A 24,290-nucleotide genomic window follows, 5' to 3' on the forward strand; every position below is an offset into this window, starting at 1 on the left:
TGAGTTGACCTCCATGCTGTAATGCAGCACTGTGAGATAAAGGCAAATGCAATAAATTTAACAAGGTTAATTGTCTAACAATTTTGACTCAAGAATACTTTTCAAGATATAGGCTGAAAACTTAAGGATCACAAAAATCAGTAAGAAATGAAATTAACTACATTCATAGTATCAAGACAAAAGACCTTTCAAAGCATTTGAGTTAATGTAGGAAAAGTGGATGGACAGACAGAAAGACCAACATAAGACAGGTGTATAAAATGATTCAATTAAAGGGGAAAAAAAACAAATTTCACTTAGAGCCAATTCCTCATATAGTAAAATATGCTATTATTTCGATTTTTTTTACCTACAGTAATTCTTGAAAAATTGTCTTTATTATTTTGAAACATAAAACAAAGGCACAAAAATGAAGAAAGTAATATAAAATAGAAGATGTGGTATGATTGCCAATGAGATAGTTATCCACCAAATGCCAAGCAATGAACAATTTAACTTCTATAGGTCACCACATTGTCTTCAATGATGGGCAAAACCCATATCATAAAGCAAGCTGTAAAAGCCCCCAAAATAAATAATGTGAAACTATTCATAAATCACCCCCCCCCCCCAAAAAAAAAAAAAAAATGTAAAAACAAATAAGAAAGAAGATAAGTTAGGATTTTAAGGTTTTCTAAAATATCCCTCCTTAAGTACTCTGCTAATTGAGTTGTATACTATAGACATATTACATGTGACTTGAAGGCTCTTTTTAAATGGTTTTAGAGAGATTCAAGCTTACTGTCGATTAATTGACTGAGTGATTGTCCAATGACAGACACTTTATGCATTTCAAAACAAGAATGATAGACCAATCAAACAGACCCTGCTATATATAAGTCTGACTATTGTGCTTATACTATAGAAAGTTTTCATTAAAGACACACTGTATTCATTCAAAATAGTTTGGAGTTTTAAATCACATAATCAATTAGCACAAAGTTTATATTTGTATTTATAAATATTAACTTCATTTCCAAAAAGTGTTCTTAAACTGAAAGTTTAATTCTGACCGGAGAATCATACTACTTTACATGACCAAGAATCCTGAAAGTTTAGGAAATGAAAATTAACAATTAACGTAATAAAGTCATACTATTCTTCTACATGAGAAAACTCATTAAAAATTAGTAAAAAAAAAATTAATCAATTGCTTCAAAAGTTTGTGAAGAATCACAGACCAATGTCATTTCAGATCAAAACTCGGTATCCCTGAGTAGTAATTATGGCTACTTCTGAGAGCAACATACAGTGTTTCCATTTTTTAGTAGAAAATGGATCTTTATTCAGCAGGACATCAACATAAAAATCAATTTGATTGTAATAACAACACACTAACACCTAAAATAACAGATATTTTTTTGTAAATCAAGAATCCCACGACACATTTCCGCTATTTTTGTTTATGAGTATTATGAGATCATGAATTGGTTGATGCACTTACTTGATGGTAAAAATTATAATTATGATATTTCAGACACCTGTCATCAGCATTTAAAAAATGAGATGTTGTGCAACTAAAACACTAAGACTTCATTTCACAAAGTTCAAGATCACAATGTTGGTTCTGAGAATGAATTGAAAAATAATATTCTTTACTGTGCATCAGCCTACAACTGATATAGCACCATGTTATACCCAATTACACTGTACTGCTGCTTTTTCAGTTTGATTATTAACAGTGCAGTCCTATAAATCAATTTTTTTTTATTATTTTTCAATGTTGCAAAGAGTCACTTTTTGAAAGATGTTATCATTTATTTTACTAGAATATACAAGAATATGCAAATAAAGAAATAAATCACAGAAACTCCATTTTATCACTATTTTACCATGGACTGGCAATTCCATTCAATTCAATTCAAAATCTTTGAAATCAGACCAAAAATAAAAAAGTCAATTTTTAGGGAGTGGCCTCTTCAGTGCCTTATAACTAAAAAACTGTAAGAGATATCTGAAATGTGATTGAAATATGCAGGCAGGGAATTTCATAAGGAATTCAATAACTAACATTTTTTTCAAAATCTGACTAAAAGTAAAAAGGTTGATTTTTTGGGGTGTTCCCTTTGACCGCTTGTAACTATAAAACATACGAGATATCTGAAATCTTATTGATAAATGCAGACAGGGATTTTCATTAGGAATCAAATAAAAAAAAAATTCAAAATCAGACCAAAAATAAAACTCCAAAAAAAGTTAAAGGTAGCCTACTCTGTCCAAAAAAAAAAACCCCAAAAAACCCGAATTTCAAAAAGAAAGAATTGTTATCTGAATCATGAGATTTGGATTAACCATAAGATTTACTCAAGTTGTTGTAAATGAACTAAAGGACGCCAATGATGATGTCAACAACAAAAGGCAGAGTGATACCATTATAGGACAGAATTTTTTGTTGCTGTCATATAAAAAGGCATAAATCCAAAACTAAATTTTTGTTGAAACTGAACTTAAGCTGTGCATAAGGATGCCAATGATGATGTTAACAACAAAGGGCAGAGTGATACCATTACAGGACAGAATTTTTTGTTGCTGTCATATAAAAAGGCATAAATGTTCACCTGGCTCAATAAGCAACATTCTATTTTTGTAAAAGTGGCCATGATTTTTTTTTTGGATAAAAATTCTTGATGCTCATACCCAAGAACAAACAAATCAATTGTCATAAAATTCTGTCAAGTACTTTCTGAGAGAAAGAAATAGCATTAAAAATAGTGAAAAAACGCCAATAACTCTAACACGTAAATTTAACCACTGATATATCTCATCATGCATCATGCCGTACACTTTTACTCTATGTCAGGGTTGGGCTACACCTAACAGTTGTGACGATATATATGCGAAAAATTTGTCTGACCCGTATGTTCTATTTTTAGTAATGGTGGCCATGTTTTTTTGACGGATAAAAAATTCCTACATCAGGTCTACGCAGAATACTCTAAGGAATATTCATACCAAGTTTGGTTCTAATTGGTCTTGTAGTGTCAGGAGAAGATTTTTGAAAAATATCATTAAAATTAAGGGGGAAAACCTAAAAAAAGGGGCAATAACTCCAATATGGTAAAACAGATTAAAACGAAATTTGACCAGAAATAGATCACATCATGTGAATATTTTTACCAATGTCAGAATTTGCTAAACTTAACATTAGGAGATATATGTGAAAAACGTTTCTGACACCTTTGTTTCATTTTTAGTAAGGCCCCAAAGATCAAAAACCCCCAAATCAGTTCTATGCAGAATATCCTAAGTAACATTCATGCCAAATTTGTTTCCAATTGGTCAAAAATGCCAGAGTAGAAGATTTTTGAAAGAAACAAACATTAAAAAGACCAAAAATGTCAAAAAAGGGCAATAACTCCAACATGGCTTTACATATTAAAATGAAAATTTGACTACAGATAGATCTAATCATGCTTAACAGTTTTACTGCCAAAATTTGCTTTTGGAGATATGTGCAACTCTTATGTTTTTGGTTTTTTTTTCAGTAATGCCGCCCATGTTTTTTTCGACAGATAAAAAATCCCATCATCATATTAGGTTTTGATCGGTCCGGTAGTTTCAGAGGAGAATTTTGAAAAATCGGTTAGTGAGAATGACGGATGCCAAATTTTTTGTAGCTGCATGAAAAGGGGATGTGGACATTGTTGATGTATTCTAAATAAGTACTGGTACAAACAATTTTTTAACCTAATTTACTGGTAAAAAATATTACCGAACTTATCATTGTGAAAGTTTAAAGTGACTCTGAATTTCTAGCAAACAACTATATGCTTAACAAAGGCTTTGTAAAGCTAGGTATTGACACATAAACCCTTAAATCTTTTGAAGGATGTTGATATCTTCAGATTTTCACAAGAATGACAGCTAGACAGACAAGTTTTATATAAGTCGACTGAACTAAAGGTTGCTTCTATAACAACAATTAAATATGGTGTCTGCATTGGACAAAGTAACAATCTAAAAACAGACAATGAACATTAAAGAAACTGCATAATTGGCCATTACAGAAATCCAAACCTTCTTGTCTGTTGGAAATGTTATTTAAAGAAACAGAAAGCCAGACTTAAAAGTGGAAACCTAAACCTGTAGTAGAGAGAAATAACACCATTAGACAGTACAAGACATATTCACAATGTTCACCAGTATTGTATTATGTTTACATAATCTGACCTAAAGTCTGTTAACTGAGTAAGATGTCCTTGACCTCTCATTCATTCATAATCATGCACTAACAAATTTTCTTTACCCAAATAAAAAAAGAAAATATTGTATTGGATATAAAAGATGTGCAATAATATTTAAACAATGAAAGTATTTATGTTACTTTGGACTGGAAACACCCAACTTCAAGGTTTGAACATTTACATAAATGGTGATTGGTAATGGATATACAAGTGTAGAACAGAATTTATCATTTTTATTTTTTAATTAGCACTAAGAAAACAACTTTTCTTATTATCAGCAAGTAATTTATTTATCAATAAAATGCAAGTTTCATGATTATTCAATTCATACCCACAGATAATGGTCAATTCTATATCTAGAAACTGATTTCGGAAGTTGTATCATCATATTTCTCATGAAAAATTTATCAAAAGGTTTTACAATAGCAAGTACAAAGGAATTCCTACAGTGATGTTAGTGACTACAGAGTGTTATCTACATGCAGGAGAAAATGGGGGGGGGGGGTCTACATCAATGTTACCTTGATTGTATCTATATAGGCTTGTGATACCCTGGACTTTTCTACTTTATCAGTTATTGATGCTTTACGAACTTTGCCTCTTAAAGGTATGACTGCAATAAATGATAGTTCAGTTATCAATTAAAACATAAAATATGAAGCATGCAAGTCAAGCACTACCAGCATGCACAGACTTAAAAAAATGATAATCCTAGGTCCTTCAAAGAATCCTGTCAGTCCCTTCTTGCATCTCTAAAGCAAAATTCACAAATATTGCCTCTTCCAAATAAAAAAATACAGAAATATTGTCAATCAGGACTGACAGGACTTAAGACTTTTCAGCAAACTCAGCATGAATGAAAGTATCATACGTAATAAACCATGAAAATAAAACCATTCATGATATTTGGATATTCTCCAAAGATTGATGGAATACTGTAAACCAACTAATTATTGCAATTTTTGCAGTGGACAGAAAACCATGAAAAATAGTACATGCGAAATTTATTTTCAACACTATGTAATGCTAATTGTTTTTATGAAACTGCTAAAATTGATACCAGCAAATATGTTCACTAGACAGAATCTGCAAAAATTAATACATTTACAGTAACTGTATGGCATTCTGGGATTTCTAATGTTCATGACAGTCTGCATATTACAAATACGCATAATTGTTTATGTAGGCAAAAGTTGAATTTTGGAACTGGTTCTTTGAATCACAATTTCTAAATTTAACATGAACATACCAATTAAGTGGAACATAATTGGACTTAAAATAAAACAAAAGGCTCTGAGGAGCCAGAATCTCTCACCTGATTAAATGTTTTCCTTTCAAGGGCAATAGCTCTAACAAGGAGTTATTTGACAATTTTGACTTAAAGAAGACTTTGGCCGGACTTATCATAAGAATCATTTCATCAATTGAAAGTTTCTAAAAACAATTTTTTGCCCTTCATGGGCAATAACTCTTACAAGGAGTCCTCTGAAAATTTTGATCTCCACAAAATTTTGTAGGCATAATCATAAGGATTATTTCAGCAACTAAAACTTTCATTCTATCTATCATAGTTTTCAAGAAATCGGCCGATTTCGTCAGTTCCAGTGATGGCCTGTTTACAGAGGTTGCACTGTATTGGCTGAAAATTGAAAAAACAAGGTCATTTTTCACCTTTCAAGGGCAATAACTCTTACATGGAGTCATCAGACAACTTTGATCCGTTGGATACTTTTGTGGGCCTCATAATAAGGATTATTTTAGCAATTGAAAGAATTTGTCTAAACCTCACAGTTATGGAGATATATGAGAAAAACTTCTGACGGACTCCCCTTCGTTCTATTTTTAGTAACAGCAGCCATGTTTTATGACAGATCAAAAATCCCCACCAAAGTTATATGCAGGATATCCAAAGGAACAGTCATACCAAGTTAGATTCAAATTGGTCAAGTAGTGTCAGAAAAGAAGATTTTTGAAAGAAATAACATCAAAAAAGGGCAATAACTCCAACATGACTTCACAGATTAAAAAAAGAATTCACCAAGAATAGATCTCATCATGCTGAACACTTTCACCCAATGTCAGAAAATGGCTAAACCTAACGGTTTTGGAGATTTATACTAACAAGAGGCTCCCAGCAGCCGGAATGGCTCACCTGATTGAATTTTGCCTTTCAAAGGCAACAAATTGAACAAGTAGTTGTCTAACAATTATGATTCAAGAAGTCGTTGGCAGAACTTATCATAAAGATCATTTCAACAATTGTAAAGTTTCTTTTAATATATCATAGTTTTCAAGATATAGAAAAAAAAAATGTCATTTTACCCCTTTCAAGAGCAATAACTCTTACAAGGAGTCGTCTGACAACTTTTATCCCCAAAGACTTTTGTAGTCCTAATAATAAGGATCATTTTAGCTATTGAAAAAATTTACTTAACCTTACGGTTTTGGAGATATATGTGAAAAACTACTGTCTGACCCCTATGTTCTATTTTAAGTAACTGTGGCCCTGTTTTCCGACACACCATAAATCCCCACTTTAGTCCTATGCAGGATACACCAAGGAACATTCATACAAAGTTTGGTTCCAATTTGTCACGTAGTATGAGAGGGGAAGAATTTTGAAAAATTGTTAACGACAACGATGATGGACGACAACGACGACAGATGCAAGTGATGGCGATTACTCCATGGCTTCACAGATTAAAATGAAAATTTTACCATAGATAAATCTCATCATGCTGAACACTTCTATCCCATCAGAATTTGGCTTACCTTAACAGTTTCGGATATATATTCGAAAAATCTATAGTTTGACCAATATGTTCTATTTTAGTAATGGCAAACATGTTTTTTGACAGATAAAAAATCCCCACATCAGTTCTATGCAGGATACCCCAAGAAACATTCATACTAAGTTTGGTTCCAATTGGTCAAGTAGTGCCAGAGGAGAAGAGTTTTGAAAAAAATTAACAACAATGGACGACGATGGACACCAAGTGATGGCAATAGCTCACATGGCCTTCAGCCAGGTCAGCTAAAAATTAAAAATAAATAGACAATTTAAAAAAATTCAACACAGCCTCAGGTTATAAACTTGATGTTTATACTAAATGAAGATTTTTTTTTTTCAAAATAGTTAGTATCAAACTTGTATCTTGACATACACAGTTACAGTATCCAGAAGAAATATCCACAAGCTTTATCCAACTTTAAGACTGTATTCAATTGTTCTGTGTTGTAATAGCCTTAAAGCTGTATTTGATGTTCTGTGTTGTTAATTTTTAAAGCTGTTTTTAAGGCTATGTTTTGTGTTGTCATGGCTTTAAGGCTGTATTTGATGTTCTGTGTTGTTATGGCTTTAAGTTCTGTGTTGTTAATTTTTAAGGCTGCATTTGATAATATTTGTTGTTGTAGCTTTAAGGCTGTATTTGATGTTCTGTGTTGTTACAGCTTTAAGGCTGTACTTGATGTTCTGTGTTGTTATGGCTTTAAGGCTGTATTTGATGTTCTGTGTTGTTACAGCTTTAAGGCTGTATTTGATGTTCTGTGTTGTTACAGCTTTAAGGCTGCACTTGATGTTCTGTGTTGTTAATTTTTATGGCTGTATTTGATGTTCTGTGTTGTTACAGCTTTAAGGCTGCATTTGATGTTCTGTGTTGTTACAGCTTTAAGGCTGTATTTGATGTTCTGTGTTGTTACAGCATTAAGGCTGTATTTGATGTTCTGTGTTGTCATGGCTTTAAGGCTGTATTTGATGTTCTGTGTTGTTACAGCTTTAAGGCTGCACTTGATGTTCTGTGTTGTTACAGCTTTAAGGCTGCACTTGATGTTCTGTGTTTTAATTTTTATGGCTGTTTTTGATATTCTGTGTTGTTCCAGCTTTAAGGCTGCACTGGATGTTCTGTGTTGTTAATTTTTATAGCTGTATTTGATGTTTTGTGTAGTAATAGCTTTAAGAAATTCAGTTTTGATTTCTGTTTATTTTCAAATGAAGAAATACATCAGTATTTTTTTCATCAATGAGTAACAATGAATCTGATTATCATACACAATCCTGTGCTTGATCATCTCTTTGAATAATGACCAATCATCATCATTAAGGAAATATTCTTGTTGGTAGGAGAACTAAGAGGGACGAAACTCCTTAGTAAAAGATATGTACAAAATAATTTATGACATTTCAATATTTTTGTCAATGACACAGGATTTCACACATCACATAAAAGAACATCATACATGAGAGCAATTAAGTTATGGGGGTTCACCAATCCAGTTTTGGCTTTATGTTGATTTTGGATCCTTCGAAATCAAACATTACCAATTATTAAACTTCACTTGATGTATAAATGTATATGTTATATAAATCTTCCAATTACTAAACCACAAACAAAGCTATTGGAAAGCCAGAAGGTATATAATGTTTTCCTATGTTTCCAGCTAAAATGATTACAGTTATAAATCATATAGTTTTAAAATGTCAAAAATGGACCACTTGCTCCTATAAAGAAAAGGTACATTTACTGTTTAATATCTGATCAAAACTAAAGAAATAATTGAATATCAGTTCATGTTCAGGTTTGCAGTCATTCTATCTATGGAAAAGCCAAAGGCTTATTTAAAAGTTGAAGCTGTGGAAAGAATGCTATTACGCACATGTTTCTAAGACCAAGTCATCATTAGTGATATAAATTGGATTCTGAACTAAAATAGAGCTATTCAAATGTAAAATGTGCCCATTAAACAAATTTTTGATGACTCATTTTCCACTAATTAACCAAAAATAAATCAAAGGCTTCACAAAAGAAAATCAATTAATTAAAATTGAAATAAAAAACTTGAGGTCAACCACTTTATAGTTACAAGGATGTAAAAGAAAGAATGATAAAGAACTAAACCATCATTATACCAAAAATGAATATTAACAATTGACTAATGATGACTGACAGCGCTGTTTCATTAGACTATTCCATTAAAAAAAAAACAACAAAAAAAAACATGCCCCCACGATATTCACTGATTCAAATAGTAGTACATGATATTGAAGGTATGGATCTGACATGAAAGAACAATAGGGAAATAACACACTATTCAAAAACTTAAAATTATATATGTATTTAAAAAAAAAAACAAAAGGCTCCCAGGAGCCTATATTGCTCATCTGGTTCAATTTTTGCCTTTCAAGGCCAATAACTAACAAGGAGTTGTCTGACATTTTTTCTCCAGAAGACTTTGATGCCTGCAAACTTTAGTAGGCCTTATCATAAGGACCATTTCAGCAGTTGTAAGTTTCTATCTATCATAATTTTCAAAATATTGGCTGTAAACTGAAAAAAAACGTCATTTTTCACCTTTCAACTCTAACAAGGAGTTTCCCACAGATTTGATCCAATGCAGACTTTTGTAGTCCTTGTAATGGGGATCATTTCGTCAATTGAAATAATTTGGCTAAACATAATGGTTTTGGAAATACATGTGAAAAAACATCTGTCTGACCCCTTTGTTCTATTTAAGTAACAGCAGCCATGTTTTTCTATGGATCAAAAATCACCATATCAGTTCTATGCAGAATACCTTAAGGAATATTTATACCAAGTTTGGTTCTAATTAGTCTTGTAGTGTCAGAGTAGAAATTTTATAAAGACAAAACATTAAAATAGGGGAAAACATTGAAAAAGGGCAATATCTACAACATGGCTAAACAGATCAAAATGATTAAAAAAAAAAAAGGATCACACATCAACAGAAATAAAAATTCTCCAAATTACATGAAAATTATGGAAAACATTTTTGAGAGCGTTTTCTTATATGATAGTGCCAGAACTAAAAATAACATAAAATTAGCAATTTATGAAAGGGAGATTACATTCATACAAGTAAACTATTGACAATTACTGGAAAACATTTTAAAGTTATTGTGTGAAAATAACAAAATGCTCCCTTTTGATGAATAGTCCCTTGGTACATATATGTTGAACCAACAATTTATATAACTCAAGAGGGATTAACATCAATAAAAAGATCAATTTGCAAAGTGTCATGAAACTTGGTAGAAGTAGTTTTGAGTTATTGTGAAAAGCTGACAACCAACAGACCGTCACCTATCATCAAGAAAGATGGATAAAAAAGCAGTCTGGAAATGGATTAAGGTACTATCAGCAAGAAGAAAATTTGATAATTTCAAAAGTTTTAATGCACACAAAAATACATGAGCTGTGTTTACACGTGTTTCATGACACACAGACACATCTTTCTCCACAAAAGACAGAAACATCAAAAGAAGAATGTTGTACAGATGTGTTTTATGACAGAGGCACAAACAGCTGCTGTATCTTGGTCTGATGACATAGACACACACATCTCCAGATGTATACATGTGTTTGATGACATAGACACAAACATCTCCAGTTGTATATGTGTGTTTCATGACAAAGACACAAACATCTCCAGATGCATACATGTGTTTGATGACATAGAAATACAAACTTCTCCAGTTGTATACATGTGTTTGATAACAGAGAGACACAAACATCTCTAGTTATATACATGTGTTTGATGACAGAGAGACACAAACATCTCCAGATGTATGCATGTGTTTGATGACAGAGACACAAACATCTGCTATATACATGTGTTTGATAACAGAGATAGACAAACATCTCCAATTGTAAATATGTGATTTGATGACATAGAAATACAATCATTGCCAGTTATATGTGTGAGTTGATGACAGACAAAAACAACTTCAATTGTATACATGTGTTTGATGAAAGAGTAATCAAGGGAACCAAGGTTATAGCAGTAATAAAAAAAAAGGTACTCCAGGGACAAAGACCAGACATGGTAAACAGACATACACAACAAAGAACATAAAGTAACTAAAATCATACACAGTGAAAAAACAAATCTGCATTTGTATACATATGTTTGATGACACAAATATCTGCAGTTGTATACATGCGTTTAATGACAGAGACACAAATATCTCCAGATGTATACATGTGTTTAATGACAAAGAAACAAATATCTCCAGTTGTATACATATGTTTAATGACAGAGACACAATTATCTTAAGTTGTATACATATGTACACCCCTAGAAATATGCATGCGTTTGATGCACTTGGAATGTTTTTCATATCACTTGAAAAGATTACAGTGGAAAATGTCAATAAAATACATAAAAAATTTGAAAGCAGACTTTACAAAAGTTTTAAAATATTGAAAATTAATATGATTCTTTTTCAAATTTCTTTTATTTTATAGTTCCTTCAAATATACAAAAAAAATTCAAGATACAATATATATATATATTACCAAAAAAGTGCAACTATCTGGTTGCATTCTAATTATTTATGTTTAAAAAGTTGACTTCAAAGAAGTTTTTCAATGCATTTTTAACATAAAAGAGTTTTAAAGAAGGTACACTGATATAACACTTAACCCTTCAACAAAATATAATTTAAACTCAAACTGATAATTTTCAATCATGATTTTTTAAATAAATATGATGCATACAAACAAAAGAAAACACAAAAAATTGTGAACTGTTGCTGGTTAACCAATGACTGGTTGACAAAGTACAGGGAATTTCAGAGGTATCTACATGCTTCAGAACTTTACACCTAGTAAGCAGTATTCTTGATGAATTATGTAATACGACAACACTGACTAGTCACTGACAGAGGACCAGTCAAACAGTCATAATGTGACAAGAACATATTGTTCCATTATTGTAATATATGACTAACAAACAACAAAGCTGTTGTAAACATAATTAATACATGTATATCATCACTGTTAAGTCATGTTAAGTAATATGAAAGGAATAAAACTTTTCAAAGGCAGTCTGTATAAAATATTAAGAAAAGAAATGATTCATAATTGGCTCCATCAATGTAGATAAATGTAGTGACATAAACTTAGATGTGAACTTAGACAATCCAGAGAGTTGTCTCAATAAATGGCACTGTAAGAAGCTTATGTTCACATAATGAAACGTAAGAATGAAATGTACTTTTAACAGACCATGTTAGTAGACATTTACCTGAGTGATTTGATTATTTGTTTTAACCATTCAGACACATTTCAATTCACTATGGACATCAAACTTGTACCTAACATTGCTGTCTTTATAAGTGTTTCATACTTTAAATAAACCTGCAATTTCAATCAATGAAGAACTTCATCATTTTGATTTGAAATATTTCTAAATTCATTAATAAAGTTACATCTTTTAGACAGCTGATTGTAAAGGAATCTGGATGTGATGTATGAAACAGATTTAAAAAAGGAATGCAATAAATACAAATGTACCATGAAAATTCTGTTACAATGTCGTTTATAATGTTATTTTAATATAGAAATAGAAGGATATGATTAATTGATTAACACTAACACCATCTCTTTACTGGTAAATTGTCTTCTATTTTTCTTATTATACAACACAAACATCTGATATGATTCTGCATTATGTCAGCAGATGAGTTTATCAGATAAAAGAAAAAGATCTTACTGGAATATCATTATACATCATAATTAATTCAAAGGTTAAAAGAATACTCAACAAACAAACAATGATAATACAGCTGTATGGCATGGCTTAATATTTCAATCTTAATATGAAGGTTAAGAAATAGCAATTCCTAACCATCTGTGAAACATCTTTTCTGGCATCAGACATTGATAATATAGTAATATTGCATAAGGTGCTTCTCAGTCCAATATGGCTTGCCACAGACCAACATCTAAGCCAACATGGTAAACTTTGCACAATTATCCATTTATGGACTATCCTGTACAAAATGGATCCCATCACCACAGATAGTCGCAACAATTATAATAATGAAGTCTCAGAATTCATCATACAATAGTTCTGATAACAAATAAATGGTTAGTATTGGACTGGTTTGAACTGAGAATAAACAGCACACTGGAAGGTGGTTTTCATATTGACATACTTCGACATTTTCTTTTACACTGATATCACTCACCATTATAATTTAAGCTTTTATCACATCTATAGTTGATAAAAAAAATATTCAAACTATAAAGAATGCAATTAGTAGTAAAGTACTAGAAATTTTTCATATGCCTTTTTAAAAGATCACTATAAAACAAAGAAAAATACCTTTATTATTGCTCAATCTTCAAAATTTTGGTCTAAATTCATGAAGTGAAATAAACATCTGAGTTCAGTAAAACAATATAACATTTATAAGGTTTATTTATAGCAATGAGTAGTAAAAACCAGGCTTCATGTTGCTTGTGTCATACAGAAGAATCAATATGCCTACGTCAGTAAAAATTCCAAAAGGATGTCCTTGTCTAGATAATTAGGATTTAGCAGCCATCATCAAACAGACTTTGTAACAAAAACAATTTGCAGTATCTTTGTATTCCACAAACAATTGATGGTATATTAGTAAGCAAAATTGCCACAAAAATGCAACTAAATGAAATATATTGTTCTACGAGGTTATTTGGCTTTTTTGTTATTTTTGACAGATATGTCCACTCACCACTTATTTTAACAATAGTAATGACAATAATTATAAAGTATTCAGTTATTCAATATTGTTCTTAATCTGCAAGGCAATTACTGATTTTGGGAGATTAAGATTGAGACCACTTTACCATCATTCAAGTTACATTTAAAGTGTTGATTAGCCAGGTTTTACTGTTAAGTGTGTATTAAATGGTGCCACACAAAAGGATTATTTCTACTGTAAATAGGAAATAAAACTGTAAGATTTACCTTCCTCTTGTTCCTCCTCTGCTGCATCAATTTCAACTTCACCTTGTTTGCCATGCTCATCTTCTACACCAAAAGCAATATCCTCTTTCTTACCGTCAGACTCGGTCATTTTGCCGTCATCACCCACTTTCATAGATATATGAACAGCTTTTCCAGTTTCTGAAGAAAATACATAACGTTCTTTTTTTTAGATAAAATATCTGTAAATGTCAAACAAGGAAACTACTACAAGGCACATCAAAGTTAATCCGGTATTGTAGGAAGTCGCACCAAAATCATTTCAATCATCTTGTATTAGGTTTAAAGAATACTGTTCAACTTGTTTTATGATGAAATCTATTCAAATCAACATTTCATACCAACACTAGGAAAGCAGTAAACTGCCAACCTACCTCAAGAAACTTAATTAACAAAATTGTCTCAGGTGTGAACTACATAAGAGTGAATGACGTACGACTTTTGTCAACATGTAATAAAGATATATATATATATATTGTATAGCAGTACATGTATGTTTAACACCCTGATCTAATCCCACCTATAAAACCACAGCTTACTTGTTCTCTCAGTAAATTTATTTAGGTAATCATTAATTTTCAATCCCATCTGTTGTATTTGGCTATTTAAGTATGAACGAAAGGAAATCAAAAGTGCTCTGCAAATATTTGGTACTTATTCAACAAGGACAAACATCAGGGAAGTTTAATTTCACCTTTCAGAGAGGAAGTAATAAATGAAATCTGGTAAAAATAGTGCAATTCAACTTTGAATTGTAGTACAAAAATTGTTACAAAATATTGTAAAATAATCAATTGAATCAGAGATTGAAGAGAGAGGTAACAAAGGCTATTTTTAAAGGGAGGTGACAGAAGCATAGAGACTGGCTTTTTTTAAAGGAAGAGGTGACAGAAGCATAGAGACTGGCTTTTATTTAAAGGGAGAGTTGACAGAAGCACAGAGACTGGCTTTTTTAAAGGGCTTCAAGGGAGAGATGACGAAAGCATAGAAACTGGCATTTTTTAAAGGGAAAGTGACAGAAGCATAGAGACTGGCTTTTTTAAAGAGAAAGGTGACAGAAGAGGTTTTTTTCAAAGGACTTCAAGGGAGAACTGACAAATGCATAAAAACTGGCTTTTTTTAAAGAGAGAGGTGACAGTAGCATAGAGACCGGCCTTTTTAATGGGCTTCAAGGGAGAGGCGACAAAAGCATATAGAGTGGCTTTTTTAAGGGAGAAATGACAGAAGCACAGACTGACTTAATATGAGGAGGAAACGAAAAAAGCATAGACTACCATTTTAGTGGTAGAAATGACAAGTGCAGATGGAAAAATGAACAAAATCATAAACTGCATTTTTTGGAGGAGGGATGACAGAAGCATGGTGATGGACTTATTGAAAGTGAGCTGTAACAGAATCATGGAGATTGGTTTATTGAAAGGGAGCTGTGACAGAAGCATGGTGATGGGCTTATTGGAAGTGAGCTGACAGAAGCATGGTGACGGGTTTATTGGAAGTGAGCTGTGGCAGAAGCATGGAGACGGGCTTATTGGAAGTGAGCTGTGGCAGAAGCATGGAGACAAGCTTATTGGAAGTGAGCGGTGACAGAAACAAGGAGACAGGTTTTGGAAGTGAGCTGTGACAGAAGCATGGAGATGGGTTTATTGGAAGGGAGCTGTGACCGAAGCAGATGGAAACATTCCTATTTATGATTTGCCACCAAAATGATGTATTTTATTGTTTGAAATTATAATAAAAATAAAGATATGAAAATGTACTTGCAAAGTAACAAGGTTTCTTGAATCCAATGTCAAAAAAAAAGGAAAACAAAACAAAACAAAACAAAGTGTGCTTACCAAAGAGCTTCTGATATTTTTCCTTTATAAAATGTATAATTTCCCCAGTGCCACATAATTAAGGATACACTAAACATTTTACACTTATTGACAAGATGCTGTAAGAAGCTTAAACCTTCAGGACATTCATGATAGTGACATTTAAAACATAGAAAAATGGATGTTAAGATAGAAAAAAGTATAAACCATCTGAGACTTCAACACACTATACCATATGAGACTTTCTACAGACTGTTTCATATAAGGGCAGGAATTTGCTAAGATTCAAGGCTAAAAACCACTAATTCCACTTTCCATAGGCTTCTATGCTAATTTCACAATATTCAATGGCTTCTCTGGACTTTACCTTAACTTTAACCTGCAGAGGACTATATATCAGCATGATTCTACATATGTCAGCTCACAATCCTCAGAATGGCATGTGGGGTTAGCAGACTTGCAGTGCAGTACTGGTCACCGGAAGTGAAGGGTCTATAAATAGCATGGGAAATCCCAGTGTTTTCACAAGATAGGGGTATATTTAAAAATCATTATGGAGATTAGGCTTCACATCACAAGAAGCAAAATGCACCTATAAAATGTACAGAAATGTTTTTCCTTTCAGAAACTGTTTACATTTTTTAAATAAGATGAGAACTTTTTTCACAGCACTATGAGGAACAGGGGTAATTTCTGCGTAGGACTATTTTTGCGTACGTTCCAAATGCTCATTGGTTGAATTGGTGGTCTGTAACCTAAACAGTCACTTTTTGTCTTAGAAAAAATAAATAACTATACAGGTATCTTCCTACACACATACTGAATGCATTTGCAAAGTTTCAGTGAAATGTGACAAGCACTTTTTTAAATATTTGATTTTTAAATATAGGGTAACCAAGTTCTGCGAGCAAAAAAGTGACAATATTCTACCACACTTAAATGCATTAAATATTTGCAAAGAACTTTTTCTGACTTTTCGAATAAAAAATATCAATCACAACTCGTTTTTTAACAATATTAATGAAGAAATAGTTTTAAAATAATCATTTTCTGAGAAATTGGTCTATTTTTAAAAATTTATTTCTGACATGCCTCCCCCTTTTTCTTGATCACATGTCAAAAATCCTAAATCTTTAAATTTTCACAAAAGGTGATATATTTGGCTTTAAATTTGTAAATACAGTGTTTTCACATTAAAACATGACCAGTGAAGGGCACCTAAAGCAAAAAAAGTACTCAATAATGGATTTTCCATGTTGCCATAGGGGAATGCTGATATGGCCTTAACCGCAGTAATGAAAGTGAGTTTTTCCTCATTTCTAACCTAATTTTTGCTCAAATCTACACAAAACTTGATTTCAAGTGCTTATTACCACCATATTTAGGTAAATATAGCCCTCAAAGTTTAATACTTGATATTTTTACAAAATTTTCTACACTTTTTACAAGATAGGACATAAAAATCAGCCAAAAAGACCAATTTTCCATAATTGGACCTATAACTTAAAAAAATGCATATTTTGAAGGATTTTTGTAGTGTATTCCTCTCATGGCAAAGTTAACAAGATCTTCAAGTAGTTTAAAGCTATTTCAAGAAACTTTTCATTTTGCCATGGCTTCAGCTTAAGGCTAAAAACCACTAATTCCACTTTCCATAGGCTTCTATGCTAATTTCACAATATTCAATGGCTTCTCTGGACTTTACCTTAACTTTAACCTGCAGAGGACTATATATCAGCATGATTCTACATATGTCAGCTCACAATCCTCAGAATGGCATGTGGGGTTAGCAGACTTGCAGTGCAGTACTGGTCACCGGAAGTGAAGGGTCTATAAATAGCATGGGAAATCCCAGTGTTTTCACAAGATAGGGGTATATTTAAAAATCATTATGGAGATTAGGCTTCACATCACAAGAAGCAAAATGCACCTATAAAATGTACAGAAATGTTTTTCCTTTCAGAAACTGTTTACATTTTTTAAATAAGATGAGAACTTTTTTCACAGCACTATGAGGAACAGGGGTAATTTCTGCGTAGGACTATTTTTGCGTACGTTCCAAATGCTCATTGGTTGAATTGGTGGTCTGTAACCTAAATGCAAGATTCCCTTTACTTGTATCAGTTTAAGAAACGCAAAGATTAGTCTTATAATAAGTTTTCTTCAGAAGTTTTTCCATTGATCTAAGGCGTGATGTAAATTTTTAAGTTCTCAAAATGTATGACTTTTAATTTTTTTTAAACATGCATGATGGATATATGAAAATTTTAATGCACCAATGCCATCATAGAAAGTTATCAACAGAGAATACAATTTATCTTGCATTCAACTCTATTTTCATACATCAACAACTTATTAAAGAAATTCAGAACCTAAGCTTTTGATATTTTATATCCAACACACAGAATGCATATTACACATATTAATACAACAAAATAATGATGCAATGGACAATCATTTTAAATAGAAACGAACAAATTTATTACACATTTTGTACCAGTATCAATAATATGTAATGGTTTCATTTCACAAAAAAAATATTTCTGTAGTTCTGCAATAAAAACTTGTACCAATTTTACTCTTGTTATTTTAAATGCATGAAATATTGGTGATAAAATATACAACTTACAAGATCACTGGTTGTCTCATCAAATTAATATTTTACCATGTAACTACCTGTATACCAAGTGTTTATGATAACTTTGCCTTAAGTTATACATTAATTAATGTCAAAAAAGTCAAAATGAATATGTAAATAATTATACTTACACAATGCTTATATAATCCTTCTACATCTACTACCTATACTTACATCTAACAGAGTGTTATTGATCTTTACCTTAGTATTGTATTCATAAAAAAAAAAAAAAACTATTTTCTTAATAATTAAGCAGATTGATAGAAAAAAATCAGTATGGCATATGATAAGAATGAAGATGGTAGTAAGAATTTTGATAAGTTTATCTGCTATGTTTCAACCTGATTATAAAACACACACATTTACCAATTTTATAAAGAATATTCCATTGGTAATCCTTACTTAACCATCTGATCAATACTTCATTGAATCTCCTCCTTGATTCAATCAACGCCAAAACATGTATGAATTGATTTGCTGTTACATCTCTTAGTATCTCCAGTAATTTTGTTTCAGATATTCTTGTCTCTCTAACTTGTAATGATTATAGCCTTATATAGAACAAAGATACTTAGCAAATATCTCTGATGCTAATTTTGGAAGGAAAAGATTGTGTATTAGCAATGTAATTTGTATTGACACTGGCTGAATGTTGAAGATTCCCTCTAGGATCAATTATTGCACATACAAACGAAACCACCTGGCTTATTTTTTTTAAGACAGCTGTAAATAGAATCTGTACATACTATGCCATGGTACAAATCAATCTCTTTTAATTAGAATATTAAGCAGCGACTTGATATAGATGTTATAAGAGATTACTGAATGAATTGTCATAACAGTTATACCCTCTTGATGCCTGCCTAAAAACCAAACAGTACAATAGATGGCAAGAATATATATGGATGTACTGATGTATAGTACAGAGTACTGACAATACATGTATTGATGAATAGACCTGGGGATCAATCGGAGCCAGTCTCGCCATTGTAGTTTTGTTTAATGGTCAATTCCATCTAATATTTGGTTGAAAATGTCAGTTGAAAATATCCTCAACAAAATTATATCTAAATAAAGACTTCAATGTATGAACTGGAATAATTTAGACTTTCATTATAGGTAAAATTGAAAGATAAAGCACAGAAGAAAGTCGACAACTACACCCTTGGTCACTATCAGTTGGCTGGTCAGTCACATTTTCTCTGTGACAGAGTGCTAAAATTCCACAGAGATTGTATAAAGCCATCAGACATGACTGGTAACACATGAAATTAGATCTTATTGGACATTAACAGGCTTAATGTCACTTTTGATCTCAAATTTAGCATTACCATGGCAATGACTGAAAAGTCAATTCAGGGGAAAAATGTCACACTATAATTCAATTTATCACAATATAATCTGCCTGTCAAGGAAACTTTGCTAGAACGGTATTTTCCTTCATTTAATTTTTCATTTTTTATATCAAATTAAATCTGCAATACTCAAATATAATAAAATCCATAATTAAGCATAAACACAAATATTCAATACAACACAGCTTTTAGAAGCAGACTGTATTCAGCCAAGGAGACACTTCAAATAAACTTTGCCAATATTTTATTAGAAAACGATTTGAGGATTTCCATAGTTTTTAGTAGACAATAATAATTCTTAGTTAATTGCCACTTGAGATGACGTCAATACAATTTACTGGGAAACTTTATCACCGTTTACAGGATCAGTGAGCAAACAATAGGGACCAGTGATGGACACTCACTTTCCGCTGTAATTAAAGTCCTCCTTTCATCCTAAATAAATCACTCATGTAAAAATAGGATATAATAGGCCTTAAGATTTGGGTCTGGATAATCAATGAAGTTCTTTCTGATTTGTAATTGTAGATTTATCTATTAGGAACTGCTGCAAGAAATCTATAACTGAAAATATCTTTGAAACTGTAAGAGTTGTTTTTTATCAGTAATTCTCCATCATCTGTCTGTGTAGGTTAATGGACAATTTAAGGTCTTCCAGAAAGCTTCACTTAGCACAGGAAGCAAGAGAAAATTAGATTAGATTTATAATTCTGTCAGTCAATCAAATATAGGTAATTTTCATGAGATTCTGATTCTGACACATTGACATGAATGATAGATAATGTTCATCAACTAATCTTAAGAATACATTCTGAAAAGCAGACCTTTCCAAGGTTTAAGAAATTATAAGATAGTAAAAAAAAAGAGATCCAGAGACAGATGTCATGAAGCTATCTGTTAAATGATGATATTTCAGTAAATTTCATTCAATGAGAAGAAAGTTCGTCAATCAAAATTCTTGTTTACCATACTAATTTTGGTAAATACCTTTAACAACAAAATATCAACCTATGGATGTAAAAGGTCTTTAAAATTTCATTTCAGATTTACTGGTATTCATTCGTACTGAAATACAGAGGGCATGCATGGTGAGCAAATCCTAACTAGAGAAAAGCCCAATCATATTAGACACTAACCAAAAAGGGAAAGACCATATCAATATCCTATACCAGATTCATTACTGGATTAAACAGTATATAAACACTACCCATATATATACATATTAACTGACAACTGTTATTGATTAAATCTCTATAGTAATTCCTCTTAACTGATATAGAATGCTAGTATCAGTGCTAAGCTAGCCTGTGATTTGATGACAACGTTTTATTTTCTTCCAGATATGAGTTATTTTCAAAGGATTCTCAAAAAGGATTAGAAGCAGAAACCTCTGATGCTAACAACATGATTGGAATGATTAAAAGACAAGTTGATCAAAGAGTAGTAACAAAACATGGCGTATTGTAGAACAATCATATTAAATCCAGTGTAAACAAATATACCTTAATCTAGCTACAATAAAACGTTCTCTGGGTGACTTTATGATAGGACTGCAAATGTTGTGCAATGTCCGCATACCAAAGACTGGGGAATTCAATGTAAATATTTAATATCTATGGTTTCTGTTATCACAAACCATAAGTATAATAATATTGTTCAGAATACAAGCAGCATAAGACACATACATATCTTGACCAATGTCTCCCTAATATATTTGTCAACACACAAATATTTTCAATATGTATATAAAATAAATACTAAGCAAGTTGAATGAACAGTCAGGGCAAGTACAGACACATAATACAACTTTTTTTATACATGTACAACTTTGATTGTGATTATTTGACATTTGACACAGGATATAAATAAGACAATAAACTTTTTTTTCGCATTTGTCTCCTATTTTCATAGAAAAGTTACACTGAGAGACTACATTGCCTTTAAAAAAAACTTTAAAAAATTAAATTAATGGTTTTTAAATCTTGAAAAAAAAATCCATTAAAAGCTAGTAATTTGTCAGTAATACGAAGACAATGAAACTTGCCTTTTTTCACTTTGTTTTCCCTTTAAATTATCCAGTGATTTAAAAATTGTTTATAATTATAGTGGGTGAAATGGTCTTCAGCAAAAAAGAAGACAATAAATTATATTTTAATTGAATGTTCTCAATCATTTTATAAGCTCTCTTGCATAATTCCACACAATTCTTCATAGCTATTTTATTATTTTGATTTTATCATTGTAAAATTGCTTCCCAAACTACCAAAAACCCTTAAATATGACTTTATTGAAGTGGTGAAATTTGTTCAATCTTCTCACTTTGCTTTGTTAAGTTGCTGAATGAACAGAACTAGAAGCAGCCAACTTTCTTTCAAAAAGAAGGTGTAACAATTTTGCACTTGCCAATTTTTTTGTTTTTCGGTGGTAGTAAAAATAATAATTGGAAAACTAAAATACCAATTTAAATTTTTTTTCTCTTAGCTGGAAAAATCGGGTTTCTTAAACTAACAAATTAGAAAAAAAACTGTGGCCTTAGAAAAAAATGACACTTTTGACTTCTAAGACCCCTTAATAAAAAAAATAAAACAGTATAACAGTGCAAACTTTGTCATCTGACTATAAAGTACTAATTTGCAAAATGTACTTTTTAGATAAAGTTTATCAATTATAATACAAGCATGCCAGGAATGTATACAGACTTATGTATCATGAGACTCTAGTTCATTCTGATGGCATTCATTACCTGAAATAGATCAATCCTTTTACTATCCTGTACCATTACATAAAAAGGATTAATTCATTATTTTGATTCAGGGTTGATTTGATTCTCTAATTTCTCTTTTGAATAAGAAGTACCAAGCAACTCTGGAAATGCTTGCACAATGCTTTAATGTATCAACTGACCCACCTTGACAGAATAAATCATACTTTAAACACAGCTGAAATGGTAACATTTATATGCAAAACATGTTTACTACCACATACTTCCTGTAAATGTGTGAATGAAAATAGGAAAAGGTCAGCAACATTACCTTAATGCTTTACATAACAATAGGGCAATAACCACAAAATTAATTTTTTGAAATAATGCTTCTGATACAATATATTTGTCTCCAACTTTTAGGTAAAGAGAACCTCTAATATGTATTTAGTAATTAAATGTCTAAATACTCTCATCCATCATGCTGAATAGATACACATATCAGTCTGATGGATAAAACAGGAGATCAAGAGAGACAGTAAAAAATAAAACTGACCAAACGTCTCCCCTGGAAAGCACAGCAAGGCATCTGGAATAAAATTTCATCTCACAACTAGATTGATTGATTGTTGGGGTTTAACGTCAAAGCAGCAATATTTCAGCTATATTCAGACAATGAACATGAAATTGATGATCAAATGAACATGAAATGATGATGAAATGAAAAAGGGATGGGACACAAGGACATCGGGGTCGACAAATTTTGATAGCCACTGGAAATAGGGAGAGATGGGTAGGGTCAGGCAATTTAGCCTCCTGTGGCGGAGCCCTACGGTTCCTACTCCGTGAGAATACCACAGTAGGGTTCTTTAACGTGCGAGGAACGTGGCATCTTTCCCAACACGGTGCACCACTATGGTTTGCGGTCAGGTTTTCCGTATTATTGCCTAACAACCCCAGCATGTAACACGCCAGGGGTACCCCATTCCACCACCTGGGGCACACATCCCAGTTGCTCTGTGGGCAGAGCGCCCTAGCCCCCGGCTAGGGTTCTGAGCACTATTTAGTCGCCTTTTATGACAAGCTTAGCGCTGCTGCAAGCCTATTCTTTTAACATCCGGACCTGCACGGGGCACAACTAAATAACTTGTGTACAATCACTAAAACTGTGGTAATTTCTTTCCAACCACCCAAAAAACTAATGACTTATTCACAACATGATACCTTTCACAATCACTAAAGCTGTGTGTATATTGTTCCAGGGCACACAAGAAAACAAGGGACTCTTGAAGAACAGAATTTTGGAAATATATGAGAAAAACTGATAACTATGTTCTATTTTTATGGCAGTAAAAATGGTGATGATGACAGATGCCATGTGATGGCAACAGCTCACATGGCCAGGTGAGCTTATAATATCCCAACAAGATATCTTATGTACAATCACTAAACTGGTCCAAATTTCAAAATAAGACACCTTATAAACAACCAGTCCTATATAATTATTGAACATATCTTTGAACACTCACCCAAAGCACCTCTAACTGAGAGCAAACATACAACAGAATTTCTAACAAGAAGCAGATTTAACCTGTAAAAGGACAAAGTTATTATCTAGAGTGGCCTTATAGAAATATATATCACTTATCATAAGTTAGGTGACATCCAAGTTGACTAATAAATTGGAACAATTACAATTAGAATTTGCAAGAATAGTAACTGGTTTGCCAATTTTTACAAAAAAAGAATTAATCTATAAAGAAGTTGGGTGGGAAACATTAGCAGAAA

General features: G+C 31.9%; 1 protein-coding gene and 1 long non-coding RNA gene across 10 annotated transcripts in view; one reads left to right on the forward strand and one right to left on the reverse strand.

Annotated features, from left to right (window-relative positions):
* Positions 1-24,290, reverse strand: part of LOC148623839 (uncharacterized) — a 73,483-nt gene that overhangs the window by 2,645 nt on the left and 46,548 nt on the right. For 8 of the 9 annotated variants that reach the window (XM_088566034.1, XM_088566037.1, XM_088566035.1 and 5 more), the window contains 2 exons: positions 13,977-14,135; positions 4,745-4,836 (listed from right to left, as the gene is read on the reverse strand). In XM_088566034.1, the coding sequence (XP_088422160.1) occupies positions 4,745-4,836; positions 13,977-14,135 (251 nt within the window). The remainder of the gene's footprint in view (positions 1-4,744; positions 4,837-13,976; positions 14,136-24,290) is intronic. The other variant, XM_088566038.1, reaches the window with a different exon arrangement.
* On the forward strand, positions 18,739-21,665 carry LOC148623840 (uncharacterized). The gene is made up of 4 exons (XR_015920215.1): positions 18,739-18,747; positions 19,566-19,704; positions 20,846-20,889; positions 21,142-21,665. It is a non-coding gene; the product is annotated as an uncharacterized LOC148623840 (long non-coding RNA).

Source organism: Perna viridis, chromosome 2 (assembly GCF_037379345.1).
Source record: "Perna viridis isolate PV_CMFRI_1.1 ecotype Kerala chromosome 2, ASM3737934v1, whole genome shotgun sequence".
Taxonomy (NCBI): Eukaryota; Metazoa; Mollusca; class Bivalvia; order Mytilida; family Mytilidae; genus Perna; species Perna viridis.